Genomic DNA, 16583 nt, shown 5'->3' on the forward strand with positions numbered 1-16583 from the left:
TAGTGCAGTACATGAGGTGGAGGCAGTGACAGGGCATTAGAACATGGTGGCACATTAGAGTAATTGGATATAACGTTAGATAGGACTTTGCCTGATCGGGGGGAGATGGGGGGGCCCCATGCTAAAATTTTGCACCAGGGCCCATCAGCCTTTAGCTACGCCCCTGCTTAGGGGAATGTAGTTGCAGCCAAGGGAGTCCCAACAGGATGGCAGAGGAGGAACGGGGCAGGACGTAGAGGGAGATCTTCTCCTGATGCAAAGCGCCAACCTGGAGCGTTAGTGGTGCAGTTTGGTAGTGCACGACATCAGTCAGAGTCTCGCCAGTGACCGAGGAGATAGTCAGGGATCTCGCAAGCCGGGTTACTGGTAACTGCCATCTTTGGACTAGCGTTGCTGCAATAAAACTGCCGGCAGACCCAGAGTCGAGGAAAGCAGTGGACTGGTGACTCTGTCCAGAGGGTGCCTGAATGGAGACAGGCATAGACAACCTTGGAGAGGAGGCATTTACACCTAGGGAGGCCTCTCCTACCGGACCTAGGTGCGAGCGTTTCCCGGATGCTGAGGACGTTGGGGACAGCTCAGCCGGAAGTGACCAGAGCCACCGCAGTAGAGGCAGAGATTCAGCTCCCGACGGTGAGTTCTCTCATCGGGAGCCAAGCGAGCTTGTTCCACCTGCATGGGTTCCTCAGATGTCGACTGGGATGCAGGGGTGATTGGATTCTGGAAGACCGGTGCCAGCCGGAGATGGCGACGAGGTAGGCTTAGTCGCCGTTCTTGCCGAACCTCCTCCTCTCTCTCAGAGAACCGCATATCGACCCTAGTATCCAATAGGATGAGGTCGTTCAAGGAAGTCGGAAGATCTCGGGCGGAGAGCAAGTCTTTCACCCGACTGGACAGGCCCTTCTTGAAGGTGGCTACTAGAGCGGCCTCATTCCAATTTAGTTCCACTGCCAGCGTGCGGAATTGGATGGCATACTCGCCAACGGAGGAACTCCCCTGTACGAGGTTGAGGAGAGCATTCTCTGCCGATGAAGCACGGACTGGCTCTTCAAAGACAGAGCGAAATTCAACCAGGAGATTGACAACAACCGGGTCATCTCGATCCCACAGCGCTGTAGCCCAGGCCAGGGCCCTACCCTCCAGGAGGCTGATGATGAATGCCACTTTAGAGCGCTCGGTAGAAAACTGGTTGCTTAAGAGTTCAACATGCATAGTGCACTGGGTAAGGAATCCTCTGCACATCTTGGGGTCTCCACCGTATTTACTTTACGGCCAGCCGAAGGTTCGGAGAGGATGCAGGAGGTGGTGCAGTTGGAGGCGAGCGTTGAACTATAGCACGCTGCTGTAAGGCGGCAGTGAGTTGTTGGATCTGCTGCGACTGTTGCTGGATCTGCTGAGCCTGTTGGGCGACCACTTTGGCGATGTCACAGATATCGGGCACTTCGTCGGGATCCATGGTTGGAGCCTACTGTCACGACTGGGGAAGTGGATCCTCTGTACCGTCACCAGCGATGGCATAAACTGCACCAGGGAGCGGAGTCTAAAGGGCCACTGGTTTTAACCAGAGCCCGCCGCAAGGCGGGATGGGCTTGCTGCGGCAGGCGACCCCCAGGTCACTACCCCTGGCTTGGTTTGCTGGTGACGGTGGGCAAGGTAAGCAGGAGCAGTAGGCAGTAGTGCAGATGGTGGTCTTAGGCGTAACCGCAGGTGGCAGAGCAAAGGACAGGAACAACGGACAGGGGCAGCGGACAGGAACAACAGGGAGCTCCAACACGAGGGACAGGGTATGCTGGGATTTATAGGGAGTGATAATGAGCATACACCAGTTAGGGGCAGACTGGCCCTTTAAATCTGAGACAGCCGGCACGCGCGCGCCCTAGGAGTCGGGGATGCTCGCGCTGGCCAGGAAAGACAGTGACAGGAGGGGGACGAGGTGAGATGCCCCCGGGGGCCGGCAGCGCTGGGTCCCTGCACGTAGACACCGGTGGCTGCATGAGACAGGGAAGGGGTGCGAAGGCGGCCCGGAGCGCGGGACACCGCCGCAGCCCTGACAATTAGTTACTAATTGGTGTTAGTGGCGCAGATGGGGCAGCAGTGTAATCAGCTAGATTCAATGTGCAAGATTCAATGTTTATCTTCAAGGAAGCAGTCAAGATGCAACAGACTAGAGATCGAGATAGAGGTGTAGTCAGGAACGGAGTCAGGGGTCATAACAAGCTCTCGAGAAGTGTAGAACAAAGAGTACCAGGCAAAGAATACAAAGAGCAAGGCATGACTGAAATATAGAAACATGGTATAGATCAAAATCAGAGATGAGCAAACCTCGAGAATGCCTTCCAGGGCTCCCTGGGCTGCTTCCAACTTTTTCAGCCACCAGTAATCAAATGCAGAGCGTGTGGGTTCAGATGAAGATCCGTACCGTACCCATACATCATGCTTTTGCTAGGGAACTATAAAGCGAGTGAGGACTGGATGATATCAGTAGCTAGGTCCTCACTATTAATGAAGGTTCGTAAAGATCACCCTGCAGCCTGTCATTAAAGGACAACTCCGGCCAAAATCTATTTTTTATATGTTATTTCATAATAAGTTAGACAAATTCCTAAAGTACGCTAAGGGAAATGCACATATAGTTTCCTATATATTTCCCTCAATTTAGTAGATCAGGCAGGCTTCGATTTCACTAAAAAAAAAGTGATGTCACAACCCGGTCTATGCCTGAAGTGTCCAGCAGGGGGTGCAGTATATATAGACCTTACATTTAAAAAATAACAGGGCCCTTCTTGTGTTTTGGGCACGAAATTTTGTAAACAGGTCATGGTAGGAGTTGTAGTTTTGCAGCCTTTGACCATCCAGGTTGCACAACTACAACATCCATCATATCCTGCTCACAGTTCATAATGGGAGTTTCAGTTCTGCAACAGATAAGAGGATGATACAGTATAGGAGGTCGGAGGCAGTGGCGCAGTAGAACTACATCTCCCAGCATGGTGTGTGTTAATATGCAGGATTACATCACATAATGGGAGTTGGAGTTCTGCAACAGATTAGAGGATGACACAGTATAGGAGGTCGGAGGCAGTGGCGCAGTAGAACTACATTTCCCAGCATGGTGTGTGGTAATATGCATGACTACATCACATAATGGGAGTTGTAATTCTGCAACAGATTAGAGGATGACAGTACACGAGGGGGAGACAGTGCCACTGTACACAAAGGGGAGACGGTGGCACTGTACCTGAGGGGGGGACGGTGTTAAGGAGACTGTACCACCAGGCCCAGGCTGAAGCACTGGAGGCGGGCTGGCCCACCCCCAGTGGGAAGAAACCCCAGCCCCTCCATGATGTGAATCCATTAGACTCAATGGAACCCTATCATAGAGGGGCTAGGGTTTCCTCCCACTAAGGGTGGGCCAGCCCGCCTCCAGTGCTTCAGCCTGGGCCTAGTGGTACAGTCACTTTAAGGTACACTAGGGGGAGACAGTGTTTTAGTACACTAGGGGGAGAATGTGGCATGATACACTAGGGGGAGAGGGTGACACAGTCTACTAGCGGAAGAGAGAGTAGCACAGTATGCTAGGGGCAGACGGTAGCACGGTACACTAGGGGGAGAAGGTTGCACGGTACCCTCGGAGGAGATGGTGGCACAGTATACTATGGGGAGACGGCACGGTAAACTATTGGGAGGCGATGGCATGGTACACTAGGGGAAGATAATGGCACGGTACACTCTGGGGAGACTATGGTATGGTACACTAGGTGGAAAACGATGGCATGGTACACTAGGGGGAGACGGTGGCACTGTACACTAGGGGAAGACGGTGGCACGGTACACTAGGGGGAGATGGTGGCACGGTACACTAGGGGGAGATGGTGGCATGGTACACAAGGTGGTAACAATGGCATGTTACACCAGGGGCCATGTGCGTACATATGATGTATATCATGCATATATGTATGTTGGCATACTAGACCATTACCTATTTTTTCTTTCCTGATCAGGATTTCCTGACAGTAAAAACTGACACGGACGTATAAAAAGGGGGCCCAAGATTCACAATCATAATTTATTGCAGAGAAAGTGTAAAAAATAGTAAAACATTAGAAAAGGTATGAAAACATGCATATTGTGTTCGGACAAAGGCATAGAATAAGGATAACATGTCAGTTTTACCATAAAGTGCATTGCCTAGACACGGTAACCCCCCCCCCAATGTTACAAAATGGGTTCTTTCATACATTTTATAATAGATTCCAAGGCGCCATTACACGGTACACATGTTCCTAAAAACAAACAAACCCTTACATGGCCCTGTAGATGGAGACATAAAAGCACTCTAGCTCTTAGAAGACGAGGAAGAAAAATCAAAATTGCAAAAATCTAAATTGGCGCCTGTTCATTTAGGCTACATTGGGCTGGGAGATGAAGGGGTTAAAAGTCAATATGGTCCTTTGTGTTCTGTGCAGATCCATCATGGTTCCTATGTTCCTATGTTCCTAGGGTTTCTGCTGCTGATCCATCATCGTATCTCTTTTCCTAAGCAGAACCTTATGTACAAGAGACCTATATATCATTTGTATCTTCATACACATACATCGCTTACGTCGTATTATTATACGGAAGCTAGATGGAACGGCAGATGAACAGATGTCTGCTTTTTGAAAATCAGAAAAAAAAAGGAAAAATGCTTCCATCACGGCATGCATTGTACCATTACTACATACGACATACTATGTCTCCTCACTACATACATGTGCGGTAGTCGTCCACTGGTTGGGGTGGCATTGCTCTATCCCAGTGCATTAGTAAATGTATGTATCTCCGTATGTGTACACATGTGAATATCAATTGCATCATTCCACCGGAGCGCTGCACATTTTCTTACAGAATCTGTTTCCATGGAAACAAGTCAATGTGTGCAGCTTCTTAATACCCTTACTGAACTAAACAGTCATTTGCAAGCCCCTAAGCTACCAATAGCCAAACCTGCCCCTGTAACAGTGTAATACTGAGCCACAAAGGCATCACACCTGAATGATTGATAGGCCCACCAATGACAGAAGCTAATCCGGACAGGAGGTGGGACTATGCAAATAAGTGACTGGGAAACATCGTGATCCAGGTTCTGTTTATTGCCCCCCAAAAGCAGCTCTTCGTGACCATTAGAGACATCTCCGACACGAGAACCAAGAACCAGATCGAGACTGTGGGAGAAAATCAGACGGAAGGCTAGCTATCTGTAAGGTGAGTCCATTCCTATTCAGCACTATACCTAGAGGGGGTTGTGTAAAGGAGGGTGTGCACTGTGCCATATGGCTGCTACTTGGACGTTCCGCACAAGTGATTTGACACTAGAACTCTAATCTACCATTTTCTAGACCTTTATTTTATACATCCGACCTACGACCGGTGAACAGTTACCTCCACAATAGACAGACTGTGTTAGTATTCATAGGCTTCTATGGGAAGGAGAATGGATTACCATAATCAGGGAACGCAATTGTGTTGTCTTTTTTTTATTTATTTTTTTGGACATCAAATAGCAGAGCGCACGTAGAACGCAACAGGTGTGACAAATACCAACAGACGGAAATGCGCGGCACCATCGTATTCATCGCTCGATGCGACGTATATCGATCGGAATACTTAAAAAGATCCATTTGCCCCCCCCCCCATAGACATCTTTAGACGCGTAAAAAAGACATAGTGATATCGCTATAGGCATCATTTTTTTGCTACATACACATAAACAAACAGGAGACAAGACCCTCCCTTGACAGAACCGTGTGGGCTTTCAGTGTGAATATAACAAGGAGGGGGGGGGGGGGGTGACAACGCTTTGCGGGGAAAGTGAGGCATATAAACACCCTCAGAATGCACTCTGGGAGCTCTGTGTGTACCAGGCAGTAGTTACCATGGAAACCACCTCAGCACCAGCTCACACTTCCACAGGACAGAAGAAGATGGGGCTGAGGCTGCATTTCTGAGCGAGTGGGAGAGAAGAAAGGGAAAGGGGACATTACCAATAATGTGTCTACATGCAGAATGCGCATTGCACTCCGTAGCGTCTGAGGTGATCCGCCTGAGTAGTGCCAGTCACACAATGAGAGGAGGCATCCAGTATTAACCCTAGTGACATTCATGCAATAGAATACAGGGAATAAAGAAGGAAACAGCGCCATCCACAGACATATATAGTAATGCACTTCATAAGGAATAAAGCACAATCCTTGTATAATTAAAAAAAATGGGAAACATCGAGTACATTATGTTATTTTATAGCATTTTCAAGATTGCGTCTCCTCTCCTGACCTCTTAGTTCTCACAGCTTAGGTGCTGCCACAGTGTACAATCCTATTCCAGCTATACTCCCACTAGGCTGGTTTCACACAGGGCAGTTTTTTTTATTGAAAGATGCTGCTGCAGTGTTTTTTTTTGCCAAAACCAGAAGTGGATTCAACAGGAACTAAAAGTACAAGTCCTCCCTTTATATTTTTCATCCCATTGGAATCCACTTCTGGTTTTGGCACAAAAAAACTGCAATGTGTGAAACCAGCATTATTTTATCTACACAGATTCATTGTAATAGACTGTGATTATTGTATTTATTTCACCAAGGATTACCTGGACTGGATCCATTCTATTAGCTGTAATACATGGTACTGACATTAAAGTTAATCTCTATTTCTAATAGGCACGTGTCTCCAGGAAGCCAGCGTGAAAATAGTGAGACTAAGGGCCCATTTACACAGAAAGATTGTCAGACAGATTATCTGTCAAAGATTTGAAGCCAAAGCCAGGAACAGTCTATAAACAGAGATCAGGTCATAAAGGAAAGGCTAAGATTTCTCCTCTTTTCAAATCCATTACTGGCTTTGGCTTCAAATCTTTGGCAGATAATCTGTCAGATAATCTTTCTGTGTAAATGGACCCTAAGGGCCCTATTACACGGAGCGATAATCATCCGAATCAGACCGATCGCACCGTGTAATAGAGACAACGATCAACCATACCTAAAATCATCAGGCGTTGGGCACACATCACTATGAGTAATAGCGTGGCCAATGGCTAATGATTAAATAAACTCCATGCTCCTGGTCTTCTCCTGCCCTCTGCTTTCTCTGGACCGCCATGGCCAGTGATTGGCTGAGCGCCCTGTCAGCTCAGAGAAGCTGCAGCGCATGGTGCCGGGAAGCAAGCAAAGGGCAGAAGAAGACCGTGGGAGCGTGGAGAAGACAAAGGGAGCATGGAGAAGACAAAGGGAGCGTGGAGATGTAGTGTAAAGGCTGAATGGACATCGTTAATGATGTCCGTGCAGCCCTTGCTAAACGATAATTGGGCCTTGTAATAGGCTCAGTAAATGAGCACCGATCTAGTAGACATTATTGATGGGCCCACCATCAGCCCGTCTAATAGGACCCTAAGGGTCCATTCACACATAAAGGATCTGCATCAAATTTTATGTCAAAGATTTTATGCTGCAGATGTCAATGTAACTAAGTGACTGTACACAGCATCAAATCTGCTGCAGATCCTGTACGTGTGAATGGATCCTTACAGTAAATGTACTGTCTAATTTTTTCAACTGGTCTATCTTTTCTAAGCTGTTTTAAAAGCATTTAAAAATATGCATTACAACCCTGTCCGCATAGGCATAATAGACTGGAGGAGATCCTGTTTACTTCTATGGGACAGTGTAGGCATGCTCTGTAATGGGTTCACACTATGTATATTTGAGGCTGTATTTGGTCCTCATGTAAGGTCCTCATAGCAACCAAAACCAGGAGTGGATTGAAAACACAGAAAGGCTCTGTCCACACAATGTTGAAATTGAGTGGATGGCCGCCATATAACGGTAAATAACTTCCATTATTTCAATACAACAGCCGTTGTTTTAAAATAACAGCACATATTTGCCATTAAATGGCGGCCATCCACTCAATTACAATATTATGTGAACAGAGCCTTTCTGTGTTTTCAATCCACTCCTCGTTTTGGTTGCTATACAGCCTCAAACATATAGCCTCAAATATACGTAGTGTGAACATAGCCTTGCTGGGGTATGCCACAGAAAAAGTAAGAATCCGCCTTTCTATGGTGTACACTGGGGCGTAACATTATTGAATCCCCCCTCCATCCCATTGAGTTTAATAACATTATTTCTGTGCTGGCTGCCACTAGAGATGTCCCATATGTGTGGATTTATATGCTAATATTAAGATTAATATGAGCTGTATAAGACTGTATGCATTGAGCTCCCCCTAGTGGTTGTTGCAAGCAATAAGTATTTTCTCATTTAAATGTTTAAAGGTTCTAAATGGACAGATAGCTTTCCCCTTTTTTTCTTTTTCTTTTCTTTTTTTTCATTTACCAAAAACATAACTATTCTTGTTAAAAGAGAAAATACAAAAATGGATAGTGTCTGTTAATGTATTAAAACAAGGCAAAAAAAAAAAAAGAACATGATCGGTGGAAAAATCTAGGCAATTTAGAGCATGACAAACAAGGTGGTCTGTGAACAGAAAATAAGTGAACAGCAGTATCACAGCGAGCACTGAACCCTAAGCACTGAACAGGCCGCACTATGCTGGGGTGATGATTTATGCAATACTATAGATGGCATGGGGGGCTACTAATGTACTGTGATGGCTTTGCAAGGTCCTGTGTGAGCAGAATTAAAGCGCAAGCACAGCAAACAAATAAGCCCTGTTGCTGAGATGGGAGGGAAGCCTTTACTTTGTATGAACAGTGCAGAAAACCTGGATGCTTAGAGCTTGCAGGTACACATGCTCCCTATCTTCCTGTAATTTGTCTTGCTGAGGCTGCTGATAGAGACAGATTTACCATAACAACAGTCAGTGGACAGCAGATTGCAGGGAATAGAGACACATAAAGATAAAAATTTTACACCAGTCGTTCTGGGAATCATTTTTGATAAATAAAGTCATTTACAAAAATGTTAGAAATCACATAGGCCATGAAGTTGTATAAAACTACAGGGACCATTTAAGCATACTAAACCAGCAGGAATGTTGTAACCTAAAAACTCCTCCAGTAAAAAATGGATATTAAACCATAATCACCATAAAGTGCCAATAATAATACATTTAACCTCATGGATAATAAACTCTTAGGCTATGTTCACACAACATGTGAGCCAGGCCTTAGGCCATGTTCACATGGCGTAAGACACCGACCATTCTGCGACCCGGCCGGGTCAGAGAATGGCCGGTGTCAGAGAAGATCATCCCAGCTGGTACTGCAGTACTGGCCGGATGATCTTCCCTTCTGATGAATTGGGATGTGGACGCGTCCGTGCACGCCTGCATTCCAATTTGCCGGTGCACACAATGGAGCGCGTGGCCGGAGCCGCACGCACCATTGTGTGAACTGACAGGTTCTTTGCAGCCGCTTTTCAATGAATAGCAGCCGCAGAAAACTGACATGTCAGTTTTTTTCTGCGCCTCTAGTGATCCCGGCCGGAGTGCATACTATGTGTATACACTGCAGAAGACAGGATTCCCTCAGCTGCAACACAATGTAAGTAAAGTATTAATCATGGCCGTGTTGCAAATCGGCAACAACGACCGTGATTAATACTTTATTTACGTTGTGTGAACATGGCCTTAAACTGTACATTTTTTAGAACTGCTTGCACCTGATAAATTAAGTGAAATGAAACATGATTCAAAGGTACAAGCATTACTGAAAAGTATTGTTATATGTACTTACCAATCCTCCATGTGCCTTCTTTGTTTTGCCCTGTTGCCCTTGGTTTTGACCATCTCAGGGTATCCACTGAGACAAGTCAAGTGTGCTCAGTTCAAGTGCATATTGCTTGTTTGTCATCACTATGTTTTCAACCAAGGGGGATTGTGTGAAAGTGAAATGAACTGTGACTCTGCTGTTGCCATTCAACAGTGCAAAGAAGAAGTGATCAAATCCATGGAGGAGAAAAACAGTTCACGTTCCCTCACATATATGTATATGGTACACATTTGATTTTAACAACTTTGCTTTGTGGGAAAACCCCTTTAACAGCTAAATAAATAAATATTATGTGAAACGTAGTAGAAACAGAAAGTTTGTCAGTGAGAATCATGGGAGGCATTTTGCTAAATCTGTTGTGGGTACCAATAGGTTTGTAAACCTCTTTAAAATTAATATTTAGACAAGAATTTTAGTTACACCCTTGGTTTTTATTCCAGTTTTGGAAACCAGTGTCTAAAAGGACTCTGTCAGTAGGATTAGGCTGTCCTATCTAAGGGTAGCATAAACTAATGACAGAGAAGCTGAACAGAATGATGTATAATTATATTTATACTGTGCAGCTGATCCAGAGATATCCTCCTAAATAACATGGACAATAAGTAGTCCTCTCCATTATGTGCATGAGCCCAGTAGTCCTCGATATTCATGAGAAGCAGAAAACTCTGCCCACCAACTTCTGATTGGCTGTTATCTATCCATGCTGTGTATAGGCAGTCACCTGTCAATCAACAGCTGGAGGGCAGGGTGGGGGGTTTGGCAAGAATCCTATTTTCCTGGATATTAGGAGAACGGCGGAACAAAATATGTAAGTAACACACTGATCTGTTCAGCATTTCTGTCACTAGTTTATGCTTCCCCCGTTTAAGACGGCATAAACCTAGTGACAGATACCCTTTAAAAATGGATTTCGTCTACTTTTATTCAGTTCTCCTTTTAGACCTTATTACTTTGGCTTCTTAAAGGGGTTACCCAGCGCTACAAAAACATGGCCACTTTCCCCCTACTGTTGTCACCAGTTTGGGTGGGGTTTTGAAACTCAGTTCCATTGAAGTAAATGGAGCTTAATTGCAAACTGCACCTGAGCTGGAGACAACAGTAGGGGGGAAAGTGGCCATGTTTTTGTACTGCTGGATAACCCCTTTAAGAGCACAGTAGCCCAGATGAACTAAAACTCTAAGACTGGGCCGACCACAATGCCTCATGCTGTGTCTATCTAGTCTAAGTTTGCTTTAACTGCACCAGAATGTTATGCCATTTTTTTCCGCAAAACAAATGAATGAGTATTCAGCCCAAAGTACTGTGGTGCAGAACATAACAAACAAACTCATCCGGCAGTGACAGCCTGCTCAGCCAATTACTGACCAAGTAGCCAGTGATTGGCTGAGCGGGCTGTCACCCTAGACAAGTCAGTCTCAGAAGTGAAGGCGGGATCTCTCAGCCTGGGACCTGAAGATGATGTAAGAGGACACAGTAGGAGCGTGGAAAGGTAAGAATAGCTGTTTGTTGTGTTCTCCCCAAGGGCAGCAACATACTGAAAGTTTTTTTGGGGTGGAATACCTCTTTATTGAACAGATCTGCAAAGGATCTTTACAAGTAAATCGCTCCTGAACCTATAATCAGGCCACATAAACCTGGACTTCTTGTATTAAAAACTCTTAAACCATAATTAATAGAGTATGATGACCAGGGTACCACAACAGCAACGTTGCTACCTGCAGTTATTGTATCACAAAGTCCCTTTTCTGGTTCAGTTCACACTGCCTTCTAATGCCGAAGCTGACCTCATTGATCCTTTACCATCATCTCTTTAAGAGGTTGTGTAGGTCATACCACAAATTTTCTACCCTCCTCTCCCCTAGAATTTTTGCTGCATGTTTTTTTTTAATTGTTCTTCTCAAATGCAATATTTGCTGCGGTAGATTCAGTGACACTCATTCACATAGCTGGATGTCCTGCTGCTTCTGGCATACATCTGACAGTATACTGCTCTTGGCTGTATCAGCTTACTCTGCTCTCTATTTCCTAACAGCAGAGAGGGGGAGGAATTCGTACATGGCAGAGATGCAGAAACAAAAGGATTTTGACTAGAAATTACATCAGTTATCTAGATGAGGATTATTCCCCAGTCAATGGGGTTCTAATTCCTGTCCAAATTTGCAGCATGAGGCTTTGTTCACACACTGTCAAAATGTCAGACATTTTTGTTGGACGGTGGTCATATAATGGCAAATAACAATCGTTAAAAATAATGGCTGTTATTTGAGGGTAAATGATGACTGTCCAATAAACATGGGCTTCACTTTCACTGTGTGAATATAGCCTAGGGGATCATAGCAGGGAAAGGTGAAGTCTCTGATTCATTAAAGGGAACTGCCCAGAGCAGGAGAAGTTTTCTATGGTGATTTGCTACTGCTCTGGACAGTTCCAGACATGGACAGAGGTGGCAGCAGAGAGCACTGTGTCAGACTGGAAAGAATACACCACTTCCTGCAGGAAATACAGCAGCTGATAAGCACTGAATGACTGGACATTTTTAAATAGAACCAAACTACAAGTCTATATAACTTTCTGACACCAGTTGATTTGAAAGAAAAAAAAATTGCCAGAGTACCCCTTTAATAAAATAGCAGCTGTTATGGAGATCATGGGTTTCTCTCAATAGGGAAATATTAAATGTCCCTTTTCAGAAATCAATAAGTATCAACAGTACAAGCGATTTTAAGAAACTCTGTAATAGGTTTTATTAGGCAAAAGAGTTTACTTCTGTACTAATTTTTTTTTCCTACCTCCCCCTCACTTCAGAAGCAGCAGGATTACTGTGTCCATTATGGTCTATGGAGGGGGGCGAGGGGGATGAATGAGCACAGAGAGGAGAAAACGCAGCCCTGCAAAACACTACATCCTGCAATCTTATCAGGTTTCCAGATATCCACTGAACTTTCTGACCTGTAAATCCAACAGGGCTGGTTCTCTCCTCTTCCTGCTTACTCATCCCCCGCCCCCCCCTCTATAGGTTATAATGGACTCAGCAAACCAGTCTTTACTTTGCTTCTTTGTAATGAGGCCGGCTTTGATTTGATTTTTGCAAAAAAATAATTAAATAACAGTTACACTTTAAGTAAAACATGTACATGACACATATATTAGGTTCCGATCTGATGGGCTAGAATTGGCAGATGAAGTCTAACCAGAAAGAATTTTATGGCTTCTGCCCCCACCCCACCTCTTTTTTGTTTTCCCACTGTGTGACCCTTCTTTCCCCCTTCTCCTCTCTCTTTGGGACAGGAATCTATGTTATGATTTATTGTGTCTGACTGTTCTATGTATACTTTTCCAGAGTTTGTCATTGCTGTCTTTAAAGAGGTTATCCAGCGCTACAAAAACATGGCCACTTTCCCCCCTACTGTTGTCTCCAGTTCAGGCACGGTTTGCAATTAAGCTCCATTTACTTCAATGGAACAGAGTTTCAAAACCCCACCCAAGCTGGAAACAACAGTAGGGGGAAAGTGGCTATGTTTTTGTAGCGCTGGATAACCCCTTTAGTGTTTTGCATTCTGAATCAAGACAGGACCAAAAACCTTTTTGTTACTATTGTTTTATTGTATTTAAATATAAATATTTAAGAAACAAATAAAAATACGTTTAAAAAAATAAGGTGCATAGAAATACATGAAAAATAAATAATTTTACCACTTTACAAATCAATACTCAAAATGCAAAAGCTTAAAAAACTGACCATGTGTGGTTTACAGGGAGTATGGTTAGTCTACTATTCTTAGACAAGCAGATGTCAACTAAAGCAGATGTCGACTAAAGCCAGCAGATGGTAGAAATTTTAGCACAAATCTACTCCTACTAACAGTCCAAACTGTGCCAAATTTGATAAAAGTTTGTGCAATTCACTCCGGCAGTTAATAACTGTGGGTCATGGGGGGATTTCAGAAGCTGGTCTTGAAGAGGACATGCGGTCAGTAGAAAAATTGAGTTATACTATTTGCAGCTTTGTGTGCCCAACTCCATATTTATTATTGTGTCCCCTCCACCCTTTGGAACACACCAACTCCCGCTAAGGCTCTTTTTTTGAAAAATTATATGCTCAAGGAGGGGGTGACTGAAAAAAGTAACCTACACTCACCTCCCTGGTTTTCTTGTTGCTGCTGGTATCGTACTGCTCTGTCCCTGCTGTGCGGCCACTTCCCGGTCCTGGGGTCATGACATTGCAGGCATTCCCAGCCAGTCAGTCGGCAGCTGCAGCGGTGTCCTTCCTCAGCTGCTGATTGGCTGAGGGGGCCTACAACGTCACGACCAGAGAACCTGAAAGCAGCTGCAAAGTTACTACAAACATATTCGCCCATTTGAGGGGAATGTGTGGTCAGAAAATAACTGATTGTTCAAATTAAGTTTTTATGTTCAATACATTTTTAAGAATTATTGGCAATTAGAGATGAGCGAAGGAGAGGCGTCGCAGACCTGGGGCAAAGACACACCAGTTGTACACAGAGCTGAAGATTAAAAGATCATTTTTTGCTCTAACCAAGTCACTGGGAGCATTTTAAAAGACACGACTGATACGGATTTACTCTCATCAACTGGATGGTACTAGCAGTTTAGTGTGGTGGGTTGGTGGATACAGAGTCGCTTTAAGGCTATGTTCACATCTGCGTCTGTGATTCGTTCTGAACAGACATAAAAAATGGATGTGCAAAGGAATACAAACTAATATAAGCCGTAATCCGTTTGTGCTTATTGAGCATATGAATGGACTATTTACATCAGTTTGCTTCGCTTTGCACATCCTGTTATGTGCAAGGCTCAGTTCGCTCGGTTCCAAAAATGATGGATGGATAGTAAACAAATATAAATGGAACTGCAGCCTCCCATCCGCTGTAGAATGACCTTTGCACAAGTCACAGAGCATGCTTACAAACCTGCCCCACACTAAGAATAGGGTCTGGAAATGCCCATTGTCTCTCTGTCCATCGGGCTTGCTGAAAAGCTTATCTTTATATGCATCTGCCCTTAAAATAATGTACAAAAAAATACAATTAGAAAATAGAAACAGATTACAAAAAAACATGTTTCTGTATCTGGACTCACTGAAAAGAAAAAAACTAGGGAACACCCCTAGAGACCCACATCTATCAGATATTCATGGCATATGCTATTGATATATCATAAATATCCAAGATGAGAATACTCCTTTAGGTTGGCCACTTTAGGCCGGTTTCACACTGAGCAAAACTAGTGGAATTCTGCGGCAGAATGTTCGCCGCGGAATGCCGTTAGCCTCCCTCTCATAATGGGAGTCTATGGGAGGCGCGCGCTGCTGTTCTCACAGCGTCTCTCCAAGCTGAAGAATGAACATGTTCATTCTTCAGCTTGGAGAGACGCTGTGAGAACAGCAGCGCGCGCCTCCCATAGACTCACATTATGAGAGGGAGGCTAACGGCATTCCGCTTGTTTGCTCAGTGTGAACCCGGCCTATAGTAAAATTGTTAAGTGTTCAGTATTAGTAAGTGTACTGTTTGTACTGACAGCAGTTCCCTGTGTACTCCATAGAGCTAAAATCAGATTCCCCTTCCTTCAGGCTGTGCTGCCCTGCTCTGCGGTGAGTCTGTCCATAAGATGGCCGACATGGAGGAGTATGTGACCAGGCCCCGCCCCCCAGTGTCCACCACTGAGCCTGTATATGTCTATGGAGGACACGGGGGGCGGGGCATAGTCACATGCTCCGCCATGTCAGCCATCTTATGAACAGACACACCACAGAGCAGGGCAGCCCAGCCTGGAGGATTTTCTCTCTATGAGGCACATAGGGAGCTGCTGTCAGTAAGTAATGTGAATACACTTACCTATACTACACACAGAACAATGTTAGTAGAAAATCGCCAACCCTTTTAAGTACAGTAATACAACATATTCCTATTCAGGCTACACACAGTAAAATTAAAAACAAAATACAACATAAAAATATATGGTATAAAGTGTTGTTTAAAGTCTATGGAAAAATCTCTGTCCAAACAATTTATATATTTTTTGCAGTGTGCACAGACAGCTGTTTTTCCATAATCTTTAGACTAGATCCCAAATGCAACGGTGTTTTGTATTTATTTTACCGTATTTTATCATAGTTTGCTTTTATCTTACTGTGTGTGAACATAGCCCTTAATGTTACGTATAAAGCTTGTTTCAATCTGAAATCTAATAAGAGTATTATGTTACTAAGTGAAGCAGTAGTTAGTAAAGGATTAGGATTGCCCAAGGATAAAAAAGGATCAAGATATCTAACACTATAATACTAGTCCAAAGCTGTTTCCCATGAGAGATTAGCGACCAAGGATGTAAAATTATCAGAAATTAATTTTGCTAATATACTAGAAAATTACCCAGCGCTACTTAAGATTTGTCTTTTTGTGTGCTCATTGGATTTCCTCCAAGTGGTCCCAGGAGTATTATAAATCCATGCCCTTCTTGTTTTGTTTAACCCCTTAAGGAACCTTGAGGACATAGCCAATGTTCATTTTTAAATTTTTAGGTAATGCTTTTTTATAGTCAAACCGACATGCTATCTATATTCTGTAGGTCAGTCTGAATACAATGATACCCATGTTTATGTAGCCATGGTTTATATAATTTTTATAGATACCATATTGAGGTAGATGGGGATTTTTTATCTCTTTTTATTAAAGTGACTGTGTACCCACAATCTGCCCACCCCAAACCGCTTGTACCTTCAGATAACTGCTTTTAATCCAAGATCTGTCCTGCGGTCCGTTCGGCAGGTGATGCAGTTATTGTCATAAAAAACAACT

General features: G+C 44.2%; 1 protein-coding gene across 2 annotated transcripts in view; it reads left to right on the forward strand.

Annotated features, from left to right (window-relative positions):
* The first annotated feature begins 5065 nt into the window (after positions 1-5065).
* The window catches only part of HPCAL4 (hippocalcin like 4), a 30436-nt gene continuing 18918 nt past the window's right edge, over positions 5066-16583 (forward strand). Inside the window, exon 1 of one of the 2 annotated variants that reach the window (XM_069971411.1) lies at positions 5066-5244. Coding sequence is in view for 1 of the 2 variants with exons in the window: in XM_069971410.1 (XP_069827511.1) it covers positions 15575-15600 (26 nt within the window). In the remaining variant the exon portion in view is untranslated. Of the gene's footprint in view, positions 5245-15517; positions 15601-16583 lie in introns of those variants that run through there. The other variant, XM_069971410.1, reaches the window with a different exon arrangement.

The sequence above is a fragment of the Dendropsophus ebraccatus genome, chromosome 5, assembly GCF_027789765.1.
Source record: "Dendropsophus ebraccatus isolate aDenEbr1 chromosome 5, aDenEbr1.pat, whole genome shotgun sequence".
NCBI classification, from domain to species: domain Eukaryota; kingdom Metazoa; phylum Chordata; class Amphibia; order Anura; family Hylidae; genus Dendropsophus; species Dendropsophus ebraccatus.